The sequence below is a fragment of the Numenius arquata genome, chromosome 9 (genome assembly GCF_964106895.1).
Source record: "Numenius arquata chromosome 9, bNumArq3.hap1.1, whole genome shotgun sequence".
Taxonomy (NCBI): domain Eukaryota; kingdom Metazoa; phylum Chordata; class Aves; order Charadriiformes; family Scolopacidae; genus Numenius; species Numenius arquata.
This window is the reverse complement of record NC_133584.1, coordinates 40,677,184-40,696,807: the sequence shown is the minus strand read 5'-3', so window position 1 is coordinate 40,696,807 and position 19,624 is coordinate 40,677,184. Positions and strand designations below refer to the sequence as shown.

At 37.6% G+C, this 19,624-nt stretch overlaps 1 protein-coding gene across 3 annotated transcripts in view; it reads left to right on the top strand.

Moving 5' to 3' along the window:
• Window positions 1-19,624, top strand: part of FBXO25 (F-box protein 25) — a 34,794-nt gene that overhangs the window by 4,422 nt on the left and 10,748 nt on the right. For 2 of the 3 annotated variants that reach the window (XM_074153193.1, XM_074153194.1), the window contains exons 2-7: window positions 121-264; window positions 7,522-7,631; window positions 8,997-9,046; window positions 12,058-12,150; window positions 16,617-16,710; window positions 17,451-17,635. In XM_074153193.1, the coding sequence (XP_074009294.1) occupies window positions 128-264; window positions 7,522-7,631; window positions 8,997-9,046; window positions 12,058-12,150; window positions 16,617-16,710; window positions 17,451-17,635 (669 nt within the window). In that variant the 5' untranslated portion in view covers window positions 121-127. Of the gene's footprint in view, window positions 1-120; window positions 265-7,149; window positions 7,163-7,521; window positions 7,632-8,996; window positions 9,047-12,057; window positions 12,151-16,616; window positions 16,711-17,450; window positions 17,636-19,624 lie in introns of those variants that run through there. The other variant, XM_074153195.1, reaches the window with a different exon arrangement.

Sequence of the window (19,624 nt, the reverse complement as noted above, 5' to 3'; positions counted from 1 at the left end):
TTTCTCAAGGGAATCATTTGGGTATTTTTAAGGTTAAAGAGAAAACTGAAATAGTGACAAGAAGATTTGCAACTTTTCTTAATAATTAAATAATACAAACTGTCTTCTTGCTGCTTATAGAGAAACCATGCCGTTTCTGGGCCAAGACTGGAGGTCCCCTGGATGGAGATGGGTTAAAACAGAAGATGGATGGAAGCGATGTGAACCCTTCAGTCCTGCACTTGAGGATGGGAATAATCAGCTGAATGATATCAGTCATGCTGTGTAAGTTTAAAAAAAAAAAAAAAAAAATTGGTTCTGCATGAGTTAATAGTAGGTGGGAAGACAAAGATTGACTTAATTTCCATTCAGACTGCAAGTGTTTGTGGTAGATGATATCATCTGCATATGGTAGGAGTATACACATGCAACCATGTGCTTTGTTTAGTTAGGCAGACAGGAGACCCCTATGGAGACTCTCAGTCTTTTTGTCACTGCTGCTTATTTTAGGCAGACAGATGCCATCTTATGTTGTATGTCTTTAAAAATAAAAAATAAAAAATAAAACCAGCAACAAACAAAACGCCTGTTAAGTACTATTTAGAAATAGGTGATGCTTATAAATTGCAGTGCAAGAGGTGCATTGAAATGTTATCTGGAAGTGAATGAAGGCGTTCTGCCAGTTGGGTTTTGGATCAGGACCGTTTATGGCAGTCATAAAATGCCTTTGCTCCAAATACACAAGTAATGGTAATTTCATGGTAATTCCCTAACACAATACATGACTGTATTGTGCTCCTGTAGAACAAGTGAGAAAGATAAAAGTTAAATAAAGTAATACTTGTGACAGATGCCCACAGACTGGTGTGATATAAATAGCTTTGTCCAAATAATTTCTGCTTGCTTTCTCCAGGAAGAAGTAATTCTCAGGGACAGTGTTCTTGGTCATAAATTCCAGCATAATGTGCTCATAATGAGAAAAGGGAGCATTCAGTGTTTTGGTTTTAGTCCAGTAAATGATACAGTAAGTGATCTGATTTAGAGGGAGTTTACTGGCAAGCTAGCACTTGCTGTGCTCATACACCTGTGTCTTCTGAATATGTGAAATAAGCCTCAAGAGAGTTATCAAGCAGTGAAGAATTATTAAGTTTATCTTGACCTACTGTTTTCTTCATGCCTTTTTTCTTTTTGTGTTCATCTGTCACTGGTCAGATTGTGTGGAAAAAGAAGTCCAAATAATATCGGTGTGGATACAAAAGGCTATGCTTGTCTGGAAGAGTGTTCAGTAAGCCTCCAACATATAAGTTGTCTTAAATACCTTTGGAAAAAAAAAATCTTTTTTTTTTTCCTCTTTCATATATCTTTAGTAATATAGTTGGCAAATGAAAGGAAGTCTAATTTAATTTTGATAGCTATTTGCACAGTTCCTAAATATTTATATTTTGTAGCTTGCTTTAATGACTATTGTTTGGCAAGTATGACATAAATGATCATTGTTTTTGTGAATATCATTAAGACTTTTGTTCTTCTGATCCCAATTATATGTTGAGATTATAGTTACCTCACCTTGCTCTCTGGAGAAAAGATATTTTTATTGCTTCTTCAAAGAAAAATGCTAGATTTTTTTTTTTTATCCCCCCTCCCTTTAGTCTTGAAAGAACTTAGTACTGAACTCCTGGAGTTGTCTTGCTAGAAACAGATTTAAATCAACAGTTTTCGGAAAGATGAGTATTAAAGTTCAGGACTAAAATAGGTACATTAATTTGAAGGGACTGGCCATGAAATGCTTTGGGGGAGAAAAAGTTTTAATTAAATTTGAGGTGTTTCATAATTTAGGTTTCCTATGCAAACTTGCCATTTTGTTAGAATCTCAAACTTGGGGACCAACCTAGTCTGTAGCAGTTCCCCACTTCCTCATCTTCATCTTGCACATCTCCTACTTGGTGAAGCCAAATCACACCATATTCTGTAGCTCTATTTTTTTTTTTAACTCTGCTCCTGTCTATTCAATTAAAAATGTATATTGTCCAAACTTAAACTACAGAATTCAAGTTGGTACTTCTTGGCAAAGCAGCACTACGTGGGAGTAATTTCACTACAGTTTGAACTTTGGATCTATGACTTAACCTTTGGTGCTAAACAGTAATTAATGTCTATTTGCACAATATTATAGAACAATTCAGTGTGGAACATACCTCTGGGGGGTCATCTGGTCCAAACACATGCTCAAAGCAGGGCCAATTCTAGCTGGATTGCACAGGGCCTTGCCCAGTTAAGCTTTGTACATTTCCAAAAATGGAGATTCTTCTCTGGGCTCCTGTTCCATTACCCTTACTGTGATTTTTTTTTTTTTTTTGTGTGTGTATGTCTGTCTCCCTCTCCTGATCTAATACAAGTTGCTCTTATCACAGATAGTGTCCATTCCTGCTTGACTTATTACTACCCACCTCCTCTAACCTTAACAGTCTAGCTCTGTCTTCTTTAAACCCTCGTATTAGATCTTGCCAGTAATCACATTTCCCTCCACCACCAGCTCTTAAAAGAACAAGCTCAGTTCTCTTACCGTCATGCATCACATGCTCCAGTACCTAATCGCCTCGGTAACACCCCACTGGACTTGTTACAGTATGCCAGTATTTTTATTGTATTGGGGAGCTCCAAACTAGTCACAGCACCAGTAACTCCAGTTGCCGTTTCTCATATCAAATAAAGGGGAATAATTACTTATTTTGGTCTGCAGGATACCCTCAGACCATGGTGCAGTTGGCTTTTTACAACACAAGGGCACACTGCTGACCTGTGTTCAGCTTCTTATCTACAAGACCCCATCTGCTTTTCTGCAAAACTGCTTCTGTCCAGTCTGTACTCAGCATATACTAGGCATGTGGTTCTTCTATCCCATGTGCAGGGTTTCATATTGAAGTACAGCAGTATACTGTGTCTTGATGGCTGGTTCTCTGTACCCTCTTAGAAGGGTTGGAAGGGACCTTAAAGATCAGTGAGTTCCAACCCCCCTGCCATGGGCAGGGACACCTCCCACTAGACCAGGTTGCTCAAGGCCTCATCCAGCCTGGCCTTGAACACCTCCAGGGATGGGGCATCCGCAACTTCTCTGGGCAACCTGCTCCAGTGTCTCACCACCCTCACTATAAAGAATCTTTAAGCTATTTGGAAACAACTACATGTATATACTGACTAGGCAGCTCAGCTTAGGATATCTGTTAACATGATACGGCACTAAGTAAGGATGAGGCTTCATAAAATGCTTCCTTGCTTGTGGAAGAAGCATATAGTAAACAAATACATAAGTACTTGTTTCTTTCTTTTTAAACTGCCCTGTGAATAGGGATGATGGGGTATACCAGTCTGGCTGTCCTAACAGGAGTTTATTTATTTTCACTCATTAAATGAAATAATATTTTTTAGCAAAATATTCTGTAGGAATCTGTGCTAAAGGTAATACTTGAGTATTGTCTTTCAGGGAGCAGTTATGGCAGTTTTCCTTTAAAAAGAAATAAATTCAAGCTGCGTAGTTGGCTGAAACCCTGTTTATTATTACTCTTTGCTATTCTCTTCTGTGAGATAAAGTACAGATAGAGTTACTTGCCAAACTTTGTCTTCTATTAATTACAAATACTTTCCCTTCAGAAATTAAAAAGATCTACTCTCAAACAGGTTCAGAAACAAACCTTCAAGACGTATAAATAACTTGCCTAAATTGAAGAATATGTTTTTATTAAAATAGAACTTTTTTTACCTTATGCAATTAGTCATCCAGTGCCTTGCTGAATCCAGTTGATAAATTAGTCAAAAATAGTGGACCTAATGATAACCACCCTTGAACAAACTAATTTGTGCAGGAATAATTCAGATGATTTGGGATAATGTTTCAACAGTTGCACTTTAAATTAGTTCCATTTATGGAAACTGAGAGTCTCATTTTTCCCATCTCAGTTCTGTAGCTCTTACTTATTTGGATAAGTAATATTATATAAGGGAAGAGTGCCTTGTATTCAAGGTATACAGTAGCTGGAAATGTGGGTGTGGTAGCACTCATTCGAGCTCTGTGGGCTGAACGCGGCCACAACTACCTGCAAATTTCTACCTATAAATTCTAGCACAGATATATATATTTCCAGTTCCATCATACTGTCCTTGAAGCTGGGTGGGGGAGAGAGAACAGCACTGCCTTACACAATTGTATGGAAGTACCCCTTAATAGCCTGCAGTTCAGGAGTAAAGCTGTCTTACACTTTCCTTTTGAGGTAAGAGGAAGAATCAGACTAATCTATTAAGATTTTCACGATGGGGATATTCCTTTTTTTGTGCGTGTTAGGCTCATATGAACTACTTGGGCTGGGAGGGTAGTCACTTGAGTCTGCGCTGTCTCTTATCTCACAGAATTAGACACGGTGTTCACAAAAGTGGTTTTTGCACTGGATAGAAGTCCTTGGATTTGAATCTAGTCTTAAATCATTTTGGCATCTGACAAATATATTGTACTGTTATTTGCTGCGGGCACTTACCTCAGGATTTTCCTTGCATGGTCAAGTGGTAAATGGCTTTGAGTCTCTTCTAAAATGCTTAGCCTGTCTCTGTAGGCAACTGCATGTCTTGAGGGCATTCATTCCTCCCAAGAAAAGAAGCAAGGGGATGAGGAAGAATAGTTGGCATTCAGATATACCTGTCAAGTTTTCCAGCATTTTAAGTGTCATATCCAAGAGGTTATTTAAATACTGCTATGAAATTACTTTTTCGAAAAAGCTGAAATTATTGCATGCTTAATGTAGGGTATTGTAGTTCTAAGGATACACGGTACTTTTTGCTTTTAGAAGCTCTAGAATATTTTTTTAAGTGCATCATCAAGACAAGAAAGCAAGAATAGCTGTAAATTGGCAGTATTATGCATGTATTTAAAGCTTTGCAGGTGCACTCCAATATCATGTGTAGTGTTATGGTAAAAGCATTAAATATGGCTTCTGTTACGCCATATGGCATGTACACTTGGTTTGGTTTCTTGCATTTTAGCTTGGTGTTTGCGGGGGCAGGGGGTGCTTTTGGAAATGGTGGAGCAGCTTTGTAACTTACCCAGCAGCTTTCCAGGTTTCTCGAAGGAAGGCTAACGGTTGCTGGGGAAGTGCCTGTGTTTCTGTCCCGTTCTTCTGATGTCTCTGGGACCCTTTTGTTCATTCTCGGTAAGAGACAAAGTTTCTCAAGAAGAATGGTGATGGTCACAGATAAGTAGGGAAAAACTCCCCACATGAAGAGGGACAGAACATGGGAAATTAAAGCCTCATACGAGAAGATCCTCAGAGATAAGTCAAATTCATCTTTTCTCTAAAATGACATAAAGAATTCCAGGCATGTCACAGGTGAATTTGAATGTCAGACAAAGGTGTTTGAAATAGCCCTCTTCAACTTCAAAATTCCTTGCCTTAATTGACCTTCCTTAAGCTGCCTTGATTGTTTATCTGATGCTTGAGGAAGTCTCTATTGGGGAACGGGGTGGGCTTTAAATCACTTCAGGTACGTTACTGGCCTAAATTGCTTTCTAGGGACGCTTCCTCTCCAGGAACAAAAGAAGGAATCCTGCCAGATCAACCTTCCTGTTCTAAAGCTGGCCTTCGGGAATGCTGCCTCCCCTCCTCTCCCCATTGCACTGGGTCAATGGGAATGGGAGTATTTCTGTTCTGCCTGAATTTTATATTGCAGAGTGTCAGGCCATATCTCTCTAGTCTTGTCTCTGTTGTTAGGATGATAAAGTCAGGTCTGGGCCTTTGGGCTCTATTTCTGATTCTGCAGCAACTTTTCTGATTCTGCAATAACTTCTCATGTGTTGTGGCAATGCAATCAATATGCTAAGCCATAATTAGATTTTAGTGAGCTTAAAAACAGATTTCTTGGATTTTGCTTTGGAAAAAAACCTGATGGATTGGAATGTTAAGTAATCAAAGTAACTTCCTGGGGTTCATGTTCTGCTTTTGTCAGTTCCCTTTCTCTAAACTTTTTGCTGTTTGACCAGGTATCATATCTGGCAATGTTGCATAGAATATTCAAGCTGTTGACTCTTTATCCTCTGCTTTAAAAATGGTTAAATATGAACTAAGGCCCTCTCCTTTGATAGAGCTCCATGTGAATGCAGAGGTATGTTAGCTTTTTTTCAGGATTTAAACCTAGGATGAAAACAACTTCCTATTTCTGAGTCTTCTCAACTTGTGTGTCTTTAAGCTGAACTACCATTTACTGATCAGAGCTATTAAAAACCCAAAGATTTTCTATGGTGTTGCTTAGTCATCCTCCTTAACAGATGGTTCAAGCCTGAAAATATTAACTGTATAAACTGGTAGCAATAAACTAATAAAATTTTATTTTTGCAACTTAATGCCCAAGTGCAGGTTAGTTTTGAATAAACTGTTGTCCTTCAGTTTTATAATGATCAGCTGTTGCTGGTGCAATTTGAAGTTCAAACTGACATTGATAGACTAATCTGGCAATTTTGGATTAAAAAATAGTAAAAAATGGGAAGGACTTTGTATACAACTTTCTTGTCAAAGAATAATAATGGGAAAATAAAATAGTCCTACAGTTAGGCTTTATTACCATGTATGCTTAGTTATTCTGCTTAACTGTGTAAGACTGTGACCTTCATATGAAGAATCATAGAATTGTCTAGCTTGGAAGGGACCTTTAAGATCATAGAGTCCAACCATCAACCGAACTCTGATAAAGCCCATCATTAAACCATGTCACTAAGCACTATGTCAACCAGTCTTTTAAATACCTCTAGGGATGATACCTCAACCGCTTCCCTGGGCAGCCCATTCCAATGCTTAATAACCCTTTCAGTGTTGTAAAAATTTTTCCTAATATCCAATCTGAACCTCCCCTGGTGTTATCTTCCTTCTCTGGTGGAAAAATGAACACCCATTCCAGTCTATATTGCTGTTCCTCATAATAATCAGTAAAAATGGAAAGCAGAACTTAATGAAACTGTGTAGACTTTATGTAGCACAGGCAGTTTTTAAATGTATGTGAATTTTAGAAAGGTTAGTTTATCCAACAAAACTTTTTAATAGTTTCTTTATATATATTTTCACATATATACTTGCACTATCCATCTATACACTGTATGTAACTATTCAGTATAGTCCTCAGTGTTAGGTTACCTAGTTAAATGTCAGAAGTGATGTAGGTATAGCTGATCCTCTCTGGGAGAGAGGAGGGTAGACCATGTGCTTCTTGATGCCGTACAAATCATTGGTAAAGCATTATGTGACCCCTGAATTATGTACAGTGTTGTGATTCAGGCATTTATTAAAAGAAAAACTTTCTAAATAGAAAAAAATTCAACCCCACTGGAAAGAAAAGAGCAAGAAAGCTTCTCTATTAAAATATGTGGTGTTGTAGACCTTCAGGTAGAGGAACATCCTTAAAAACATGATTATTTTTTTCCAGCTGGCAGACTTTAATGCAGAGAATTAGAAGATGTATGCATCTTAAATACTTAATCACTGCTGTTCTAATTAGATGTGTTTATTTCAGCATCTTAACTGGTGATGATGAAGATGAAGAAATATACAATACTGAAGATTGTGAGTTTGCAGCCAAGAAAAGGAAAAAAGATCATTTTAGGAATAACACAGATTCACAATGTAAGGCTGAGTTGTTTTTTTTTCACTTAGTTTAGAAGACTCTTGTAAGTTCAGCAAAATTTTATAATAGCCATTCCCTTATACTCAGCTGTGGAGTACCCTCCTGAGTTAGGTTTACTTTTTTATCGGCAACAAATTCTGGTGTCAGAAGTGATACATCGTAATTGAACTGTGGCACTGATCATCTGTGTTGTGATTATTTTTTTTTTCCAGAGATCCAAAGGTAATTAATTTAGGAATAGTAATTCCTGAATAATAAATGCTTTCTGATACTAACCACTGCTTTGTTTTGTCGACTAGTTTTATATTAATTTCTACTGGATGCTTATGGAAGCTTCTGCTTACCAAAGCAGCTGTTTTATTTTTGCTTAATTCCAATTCTGATTAGTGTTAAAGCTCTAGAATCAGTTCGTAAATAAATATGTTAAAATACCTGTAGCTCTTGGTAAAGACTTTATCAGTACTGAATTTCTTGAAAACAGTTCTTTTTTTTAAAAAAAAAACACCCCTAAAACATCAAAGTCATTATTGTCAGTTCTCACTTCTAGAAGATCACCTGTACTTTAAACTGCAAATATGTGTATGACAGCAAGTAAACTTACCGATGTAGAGAACTTGGTAGAGTAGATAAAAAAAGTTCAGTCAGTAAGCGACTTTTTGGCATTTCTAATACTCTGATCTTGACATGATCTCCATTGTTTGGGTACTCTAAAAATTGTAACAGAGGTGGTCTTGCAGAAAGCTGTGAGCTTCCTCAGGCTTGTCTGGATTTGAAGTATTTCAAAAGATTCAAGGGGCTGAATGTAAGAGCGTGCCTGCATTTGATGACATACCAGACTTCTGAAAGCTGAAAATGTGCCTATTTGCTTTCGTTAGTCTTGTATTGTTGATTCCCTGGAACGTTCTGCAAAGAGTTGAACCAAGTAGATGGAGAGCAAGCACCTTTACAGAAGAAAATAGATTAGAGGGGTGGAATGTTCAGAACAAAAAGGTTCTACGTGCTCACTTCTGTATTTTCCTGTGTTAAATGCTGAGTAGCCTGTTGGATGAAAAAATATCAGGGATTTTGCAGGAGAAATGGACAACTTCATAAAAGTTGTGCTACATCTGCCAATTGTGTGACAACTCTTGCATGTGATTTATGAAATTATTTAACTTTTCCTTTGTTTTTTGGAGTGCACAACTTCTGAAAACCTGTAGTCATCCTTTTCAGCCTTCATAAACTTCCTTCATTAGAACTGTTCACCATCTCTCCTATCTTAAGAAGTATATTGTTGAGCATGGTCTGTTTTGTTCAATTTCTTTCTGGTAGGTATTACTTAAAGTGGAAGCCTAAAAATGCTTGTATTTTGATCTTTATTTTAGGTTTTTATCGTGAAAAGTGGATTTATGTCCATAAAGAAAGCACCAAGGAAGTAAGTTCTGCATGCTGTGGGCCAATTCCTATGATCTTTGTGCTGCATAATTGACAAATAGTATATTAAAAAAAAAAAGGCATTTGTGCAGTGTTTTAAGGGATATATTCAGTGCTCTCTTCATTGGCAACATAGTACCCCTGCGCCTGGTGAGGCACAGGCAGTTAGCAAAGACTTTTATGTGGGTCATTGGCAGAGATGTGGGAACTTGCAAGGATGGACATAATAGTTCTCCACTACTTCCCCAAGCCCATCTGTCTCTTCTCTGTATTGTGTGTCATTGAAATAAAATTGAAAGTACTGCCAGAGTAATGTCTCTGAAGAAGGTGTCTGCAGGCAGCTACCTGATACTTTGGAATCTTGGTGTGAATTTGAATATAAGTAAGTAAAATTTCAGTTTCAAACTCTACAAAGAGGACCTTTGTATTCCAAAAAGTCCAGATGCTTTCAGTTTCAGATACAAACTGTATCATGCAACTATAAAAGGAACATGAAAGATCTTGGAATGACCTCTTGGGAAGCCAGGAGTTAAAATACATCCATTGTATGTAGAGATAAACTGTCTTGAAGTTTGAGTTTCATTCCTGTGTTGATTCCCATGGTTATCTGGAATGGGTAGAACTTGGAAACTTGGACTCACCTGCAGCAATTCCAGCAAGGAGAGAGGGAAGGAGGTGAGTGCGATGACCCATACCCATGCAGACAAAAGTTGGCTTTGCATTTTAGAGTTGAGAGAGACTATAAAGAGCTCTGTACTTAGGAAGAGCATAGTGTTGTGGAGAGAGCTTATACAGAGGAGGCACTAGAAGACTTCACCTTGAAGGCCAGTGACCTGGAGGCTGCCCTTCTACATCTGAAGGGTATTACAAAGCCTTTCACCAGATTCATAGCCCTCTTTCCCAGTTTTATCTTCATCTGCGATAGATGTAATTATTTACATTGGTCTGCAAAAGTCTCAAGCATGCTCTTTCTCCATCTCAAATTTAGGGTAAGAAGGAAGGGGATGTGATGGACTGTCACCAGTCATTACAGTGCTTTGACTGATAAGGTTGTTAAGCTGAGTTTTCAAACTACATTTAGGCCAAAACACAAATTGCATAAAATATCATTCATTGCTGTCCTTCATAACCTGTATTTTGGGATTATTTCCCCACCCCGCTACTTGTGCAGAAGTTGGTGTGCTAATGGTGTGTGAGTATTTGCTTAGATTTCTTGTCTATTCAGAGAGTGGACAAAATATTTTCATGTGCAGATTCACTTACTCTTGTCACTGCTGTTGTCTTCTAATAATTGACCATTTGCTTTTCCTGTTGTGTTTAAAAAAAAAAAAGAAAAAAAAACCAAACACAACAAAACAAGGATGGTTAGAATTAATCACTAGTCTTTTTCAAGTAATTCTGTGTATAAATTCAAAAGTTTAGAGTTAAAAGTTAAATAGCAGAATGAAAAAGTAGCAAGGAAAAAGCATGCTTGACCCAAAAAGTCAGTGTGACAATTTAAGCTCATCTAAAACATAACTTAGAGAGGCTCAAGTTTTCCTTACAGGCTGTAAACTTATCTGATTTTGAAATGGCTGTCTTGTAACTAGGAAACTTATTTTCCAAACTGGATACTGAATTTTAGGGCAAAATGACAAAAATAGGAAGGTCTTGATAAGAAATATATGAAATGTGCTGTGGGAGAGCACTGAAAATATAAAAAACCAAAACAAGTGCAGGGATGTAGCTGGAATGAAGTGGGAGATGGTCTTTGAGTGATTTTGTCATGGTGATACGTTGGGAAAGGTAGAGCTGAAGCTTCTTAGCAACGTGCTTCCAGCTGTTCAAGAGTTCTCATGTTAATGTGTTTTAAGCATGGCCTTTCGATATTTGTGGCTGTCCTCTGGCTAAACAGTTATTTAAATTTCAACAAAAGTTTTGTTGTCTGCAAGTGTTAAGTCACTGCTATTAGCCAACCAAGCTGTGCATACTGTGAAGTATGCAGCGCTTGGATCTTGGGTATATTAACTGGGTGGGCAAGCAGTATGATCCTTAACTTAGTCATTAACCAATAGGCAGTAATTGCCATAACTCTGCAGAGCATAGTTAACTGTCTTCTGTGGTATGTCCAGGGTAAGCTTTCTTTGGGTTGCAAAAAAGAATGTTAAGTTGTACTGCCATCTTTTCACTATTGCATAATTCACCAAGGAAGTCTGTCTAGGAATGAACTTCAGATAATTATTTATCCCCCTCCTTCCCTGGGCTGATAAACCATACTAGCACACTACCCTCTGCAGGTATCTCTTTCACCACTTGTAGGGTTTTTCTAGCCTCATTATATTTGCTCCAAGGCTCCTGTGTGGCTTTGTGGCTCTCAATTTACTCAGTTGATGTGATCCCATGTCATTGCAGGCTGCCCCTCCCATCTTAAGTAGTTCCACAACAGCCTCTGAAACTTCCTCTTTTCAGCTTAAGAGACCTGTGCAGAAGCACTAAAAGCAAATACAACTTCTCTTGCTCTCGGTACCTAGGAAGAATTGTGCCTAAACTTCTAGCACCCAGAAAATAAATTCTAGATACTGAGACCATTTGTCCTTCCAATCGCAGGAGCAAGTATCTGTGTTCGTGTTCGCAAATGTGAGCATAAACTCAGTCAGTTAATGCTTATGGTTGTAAGCTCAGACCTCTGTACAAACAAGCTCTACCTTGTGCTGAGGCAAATGGGGAGTGTGCCAGCGCTGTGGCCATGCAATAGTGGAGTTAGATTCCCAGGACACTCACAGATTGCACAATTATGATGAATTTAAAGGTCTTTCTGTCAGGTAATATTGCCTATATACCTGTTAATTCCAAATATCATATCTGGTTTCATTTGTTCTACAAGAAATAAAATGAATCTTCAGTCCGGATACAGTGTATTTCCAGGGAGCGTGTGCATAAGGATCTGTTGCATGGCAGAGTGCTTTTCTGAATATTTTCCTCAATGTTATCTTTGTTTCTTTCCATTTAAAGTGTATTTATTCTTGTTCTCAGAGACATGGCTATTGCACTTTGGGAGAAGCTTTTAACCGCTTAGACTTTTCAAGTGCAATTCAGGACATCAGAAGGTTCAATTACGTGGTCAAAGTAAGCTCTTTTATTTTATATGCATATTTTAAAAATGCATTTGCTGATGTGCTTATGTGTACAAAAGAAATAATTTTGGCACTGAACAGCTGATGATTTGTGACTGTATAAGTATCCTGTTCATATGTAACTTATACCACACAAAGCAACTTTAAAGAGAGTAATTTTTCTTTGGTGAAAACTCATTATATTGCTCTATGAAAGGCTATAGCTTGAGGAGGATAGTGATGACCAGTATGGCTGTGTATTTACAGGGAAACACTGAAGGTAATTTCGGTTGTTGTTCATTAGTCTGGGTAGCGGATTCTCTTTAAAGGCAAAATAATTCCTATACAACAAAAACTAGCAAAATGTACTACATCTTAAATATCATTTGTTATGTCTTAAATGTGCTTAAAATAGCAATTTCCAGAAGAATATTCAATGTGTAAATATTCTGCGGTTTGTTTCTTCTGCATCTTCTTAATAGTCCTGTGATTCATTGCACTTTTTTTAAAAGTCTAGGACAAGATATATATGCATTTACCTTTCTTAACATCCCTTAAAACTCAAGACTGCAGCTTTTTCAGTCTTCCTTTCTTTTTGTCTTCCAGAAATTAGTTTTATTGCAAGCTGTCTTTTACAAATAATGTAGTGATGTGAAGTTTGTAGAAACATTTTTGGTGTAGTAAACTCATGATTCCTTGGAAAGTCCCTTTCTCGCTATGTTAGTGTCTCTGGGTCAGTCTAGACTTAAGTTGAGAATAAGTGTGTGGAATGTGCATGGAATGTGTAAGTTCTGGACAACATTGTTCTCTGCCTGTTTTCTGAAGCTATGTACCTTGTACTTTAGGGAGCCACATAATGTCATGCCTCAATTTCCTCCATGCCTAACCAGCTGCCTATATGGAAATACCTGTTCTGGGAGATACTGATCTTTCCCTAGCCCCAAGTTTTTTTTGTCATCTAACTTGAGATAGTAAAGTACTTGTCCCAACTCCTAGAGAAGCTCAAAATGTGAGACATATCAGGAATAGAGTTCAGCTCAGTGATGAGGCTGTTCACAAATAATGTAGTGGTTGGAATGTATCCAGAGCTTGAAAAGACACAAATCAAAATTAAATAAACATACCAGGAGAACACCCTTGCCACTAGGCTGTGGAGTATTTGGAGAGAAAACACATTCTACCCATCCTTGTGAAGCTGAGACAGTGTATTATACTTCCAGAAAAACAAGAGCTGTGGGACCAAAGGAAACAAAGCAAAAAGGATTTGCTTCCAGGCTAGTGGTTGCGGTACTTGTCTGTTTTATTCACCTTGCAGATTTTTTGATATATGTATGCATTGTGGTTTAGAACACTGCTTTTTAATGCTGTTTTGGGAGCAGAAACAAGAACCTTGATTTTTCCCAAGGCCTTTCAGCCTCAAACAGTAGGGGGGGGAAAAAAAGCACCTAAAAAAGATCAATCATATTATAAATGGGGTCAGCCTTGAGCACCTCAGTTGAATGGCAAACAGGTAGAATGAATCTAGAACTAGAATGTTACATGTTTTTTAGATGCTGCAGTGCCTGAGCTGGGTTGCTCAAAACAGTTGATTGGAAGAAAGTGCAAAGTCTAACATAAGCACATTGACCAGTTTCCCTTCTGTTTGCCGAAAAACATAAATGGCTGGTTTAGTTATGCAGGCTTAAGGTTGTTGAGAAAGAAGCAATACTTTAAAATTCAGAAGCTTGGCTCTGTGATCCAAACCATTACTGGAGTAATGGTAGACCCTGAGAAATTAGAGTGGATTTAGAATAGTAGTCAGACTTCCAAAATCGTTTTAGCATTTTAGAATTTATTTAAAATTTTTTAAATTTTAGAATTGTTCTACAATTACAAAAAATTAATTATATCTTTGCCTCTGTTCCTTTGAGGTGATAGAGGCAAACTGACTCTTACCAACAAGTATAGAAACCATACGTCTAAGACCTTAAAAGTTACTGAGCTGCTAATAAACATGATCAATATGAATCACAGCTGGTGCTTATTCTGTAGCTGGGGGACTTGTTGACTTGAGAAACATGTGTGGTGTTGTTTCTAATAAATTAAAACATCTGGGTGCATGTCAATAATAGGCAAAGTCACAACAGATTTTTATAAAGGATGTTTAATCTGCTCTATGAGGTTTTAACCATTAGGTCTGCAACTGAGACCTAATGTAAGAAGTGGGTCATCCCATACCCATCTGCTTTATACAAGTTCTCGTTGACTTCCCTGAATTTTCTAATGGTGGAGATGTTTTGTGTAGATCTCACTTAATGCGCTTTAGCAGTTCCTATTTCTTCTCTAAGAATTATTTCTAGTTATGAATCAACATATGATGAGATGATTACTCTTATGTGTGTTGTTCTGCTTCTTGCATTTAAGATAGCAAGATATAAATCAAGAAGATGATTTTTAAATTCCAAGCCCCATTGGATAGCTCTTCTTTGATCCCAGACCACCAAGATGATCCGTTTTGATTCTCCAACTAACTAAAAACTTCCCAATCATTATTAAAAGTGAATATAGATGTCTGCCCAGGGCCCTTTTAGGGTGGGCAGTGGGAGGAGGAGGGTAGGATCAGCTGTTTTCCTGCACTTATTTGTGCTGTAGTATAATGAACATTTCTTAGCTGTTCAATGTCTGATACGCTGAGTTTGATATGGATGGTCTTTTTTTCAGAATGTTCCTGTTTGAATAAACAGTTGATCCATTCAAAGTTATAATCTCTAGTAGACAACAATAAGCCATGGCATTGCACGAATCAGTAAGACTGAACTCGTGTCAGATCCTTGCAGTTGTGCACTTGCTAAAATTTTCTTAATCCTTGCATATTAACCTTCACTGAATTGGAATCTTCATTAAAATCAGCCAGGTGGAATTTGTTTCTTTGATTTGATCTTTCGTCTGAGTGACATAACTGATTTTTTTTAAATTAATCAAGAAAAATGTACATAATTGCTTGAACTGGCAAACTGCCAATTGGCAACCTTGGCAAAATTGTAAAATTGGCAAACTACCTCTAGGTGTGCTCTAAATTATTAATGAAACTAAAAGGCTTTGAAAACGCCAAGAAAGAGGTTTGATAGCTAGTCTCAAAAACTGTATAAATAGATTCCTTGTAGTTAAATTCATCAGGAGAATTATTTCCTCCTTTCATTGCACATAATGTTTTGTCAGGGATCACGCAGAGAAGCCAGAAGGAACATTATTAAATCAGGGAGAGAACAGGTGTATTCTCTCTTCCTCCAAGGGAAAATGAATGTTGAGTGTAGTGTCAAATCAGTGTTTTAGAAATGAAGATACAAAATAATTTTTGGCAGCCTTAGTCTTTGTCCACCCTGTGTGCCAATAGCCGATGCTGTCCTACAAAGCATGGCTCTGCAGGTCGGTGTTTCCAGCACTCTGTAGGGGATGCTGGTTTCTGCTCCCTGCTTTCCCTTTCTGATGGGAACAGAAGGCTTGTTCTGAACTCAGCATTGTCAATCGTAATTGTGAAGCTCAGTGCCACGCTTCTAAACATTACAATACTGTTATCACATTAAAGTCTCTCTTATATTTCATATGATGAGGCCACTTTTTGTTGAAGAGGCAACAATCCTTGTCAGCTGCAAAACTGAATGTAAAATGTAAAAGCAAAGGTGTCAGAATGGAGCAAGGGCTGCCTCTAGTAGCTGAAGTTTGGCATTTGTGTGCAGCGAGAACTTAGGCTGTTCTGGTTACTTCCCCCTAGACCATTCCCACTGTTTCTGCTGCTCTTCTGTTCACAGTGGTTCCAGAGAGAAATGTGTGGACAGCTAGGAGATCCTTACTGTATAGTTAAGGGAAAGTTACTAATACAGTATGTATACATGTATACTGCTCATTATTAGCTTACTCTGGTTTCTTCTACCAGGGACCTAAATTTGGGAATAAAACAGTTTGGTTTTTTTTTTTCTTCGAGTCCAGGTAAAATATGGCATTTCCTCTCCATGAGCAGGAAGCACTAAGCCCATCACACCTCAATTTGACCACTATGATACTTTCACTCAAACTGGAAATCTAGTAGTTGATACCAGTTCACAGTCATGTTCCTGGCCACCAAATCTGTCACGGTGTTCAAGACCCACACATCAAAGACCACATTTCCATTTGTGAGCCTCCAAAACAGGCTCCCTCTGTTGTTTCATTACAGCTTATAAAGACCATGTGTCATTGGCTTTGTCACAGAGATAAACTCTAGTATTTGTGTAGTATTTTGAAAATGTACATCTCTTCGTGAGTTGTTAATGGGATGCCAGTGGGAATGCCTAAAGCTTTCTGCTTTTGTCTTGCTTTGTTTTCTGAACTCTGTAGTTATGTTTTCACAAAATAAGGTTGCAGTGCTCTAGGCTGTTGTAGGTGAATGTGTGTACTGAAAGTGTGTATTTGAAACCATCCTTTATTTCTGTCAGTCTTACGAGTTTTAATTCTTTGTCCTAGCTTTTGCAGTTAATTGCAAAATCCCAGTTAACTTCACTGAGTGGTGCAGCACAGAAGAACTACTTTAACATCTTGGACAAAATTGTACGGAAAGGTAAGACCTAAGGTTTTGTAATCTGCTTGTTCAAATCTAATCACTGTGACTAAGCTATCAATTTTTTTTTGTTAGCTTTATTAATGCTTTTATGTTGTAAGACAAAGCAATAGCGCATTTAATTAGTGAAAGGTTTCATACTCCCCATCCCACAGTTGCAATAAGTTGTTTTCTCTTGATTATGGAATTATCTGTTGAAAAAGATTGAAGTTAAATGACAATTAGGTTTTATGCAGAAACTATTGGTTACTATTAAGTTATAGTCTTTATGAAATGTGAAAGCTTTTAGATTAGTAACATGTTTGGTTTTCAGTTTGCATGATGTACTGAGATTTAAAGTACAGAACAGCTTTTCTTTATTGTTTTTTTTTAAAAAAAAAGCTATTACATAATATTGAATTTTTTTTTTCTGGTAACCACACTAAATGGAGATGTAATATGATCTACTTTGAATAGAAAAAATCTATTTTATAACTAGTTGTTCAGCATTACGTTTATTAAATGCATAACATGAAATGTTACATCAAATGTGCCTGTGAAATTGTCAATTATTGATCGTGCACTTATGAAACAGGATTAATGAATGTCATGGTGGGAATCAGGGCAGCTATTTGTACACAAACAGTTGACTTGTAATTAGTTCATTGAAAAAAAAAAAAGTGTTGATTAGCTTGAGCTAACTGTATTAACTTGGTTAACTCAGTTAACCAAAATTGTATTTTCTTTGTTTTGTTTTCCAGTCATGGAAGACCAATATAATCCACGATTAATCAAAGATCTTCTACAGGATCTGAGTTCCACTCTCTGTATACTGATTAGGGGAGTGGGAAAATCTGTGCTGGTAGGCAACATCAATATTTGGATTTGCCGATTAGAAACTATCCTTCTGTGGCAACAACAACTAAAAAACCTTCAGATGAACAAGGTATATTATTAAATCATGCTAAAAAATAATTGCGGGAGGGAATTATATTGAATATGGGTTTATGATTTGTAAGTGAACAAAATTTCAAGTATATCTTAAACAGTTTTACTTGTTGGCTTTGTTTTTAGAGAAGTAATATGAAATTAATGAAATGGAATCAGCTTAAATTTCTAATGTTTTAATAGCTGTTTCCTAATGAGGGCTGCTACAGTGCCTGTACAGCTGGTTTGTGGTAGAGGTGTATAGATAGATGTAATCGCTTTTCTCATCCAAATAAATTTCAAAATGTTTCTCTAGGTTGTCAGATAGACATGGAATTAAAAATTGGTATTTTTTTCAAAGTAAATGTTCTACTACTGAAGAAATAAATCTAAAAAGAATTTTAGAGGTGGATTAGGAAAACCAAAATAAAATATTCAAGTAGCAATTTTACAGCTTTATTCTTTAGCAAAGTTTTTTTGTTTTTTCTTATAAAAAGCAAGACTTCAGCATCTAGATTCTGATCATGCGACTTTGCATACCACATGCTTTGAACAGTGCTTCTGGTTTTTATAGCGGAAACTTCTGATGATAAGCAGGCAATTTTTTTTTAATCTGTCTGGGTTACTCGAGGAGAAAGAAATGCAGCAAGATATTGCTCACAGTAAAGTCATACAACTTTTTAATCTGTTTGCTTTCAGCTATGAAATTTTGAAGTTGTCCTTGCTGTGTGTTCTGGGTATCTGAATAAACCAGCTAATTTGGGAATAGAAAGGAGAAATGGGGAAACCCAACCTCAGCAGTTTTCATATGCCCAGCAACTGCAGCATAGACGGTTTTGAGACACTGCAGTTGCTGTGTTTCTTTCCAGCGTGCCACTGCCATCTGAGCTGGTTTACATTGGTTGAAATAACCGATGAGAAATCTTGCATCTGTAATGCTCACATATTCCTAAACAGAACGATAGTCCCAGGGATGTTTATAACAGATGACACTATGGAAAGTCTAGTCTGTAAGTGAGATGGATGGTTGTGAAATAAACTGATGCAAGTGAGAGCCTGCTACAGTATGTCTGCCTTGCGACTGGGCAGCTCTGCTAGGTGTGAGGCCCTCCCTTGCCAGCTGGGCCACCATCTCCAGCTGTGTCAGGCTTTGTGCCACTTTGGCAGCATGGGCTCCAGATTCAGTCATGCATGAGCTGTGCTGTGGGTTACCCTGTTGAAGAGAAAGTTCAGCAGAGGTGGAGACTCTTAATGAAAACTTCCTCGGTGCTGTGATGCATCACCCCCTGCAGAGTTCCTTATTTGCACATCAGGGGAACTATCTCCAGGCTTAAGGAAAAAACCTACTCTCTTCTGCCTCTGACTTTCATAATGCTTTAATTCTGCATTTCTGCTCTTCGGTCCTATACTCTGTACTATATTCTGTACTCTAGTTTTCTTAAGATAAATTGACATGTGCTCTGTTTCTTAATAAAAATTGAGAAACTGTAGTTATACTACAAATTATAAATAATTTTCATATCTTTATTATAGTTAGGGTTTTAGCACACTTCTCTCAAAGGTGGAACTGAACATGTAGTTTTCAAGACGGTGGACTCTTGAATTGTTTTCTGAGAACAGAAGTGTTTTAAAATTACTTGAAAGTTAAATAGTTTAAGATACAGAATCACAGAATCTTCATGGTTGGAAAGGACCTCTGAGATCAAGTCCAACCACAAAAAAAACCCACACAAACCACACCCACCCACAAACAGACACAACCCAACAATCTCGGCCACTAGAGCATGCCCTGAAGTGCCATGTCTACATGTTTCTTAAATACCTCCAGGGATGGTGGCTCCACCACCTCCCTGGGCAGGCTGTTCCAGTGCCTGACCACTCTCTCAGTAAAGTAATTCTTCCTAATATCTAATCTAAACCTCCCCTGCTGCAACTTCAGACCATTTCCTCTGGTCCTGTCATTATTTCCTTGGGAGAAGAGGCCAACACCCACCTCTCTACAACCTCC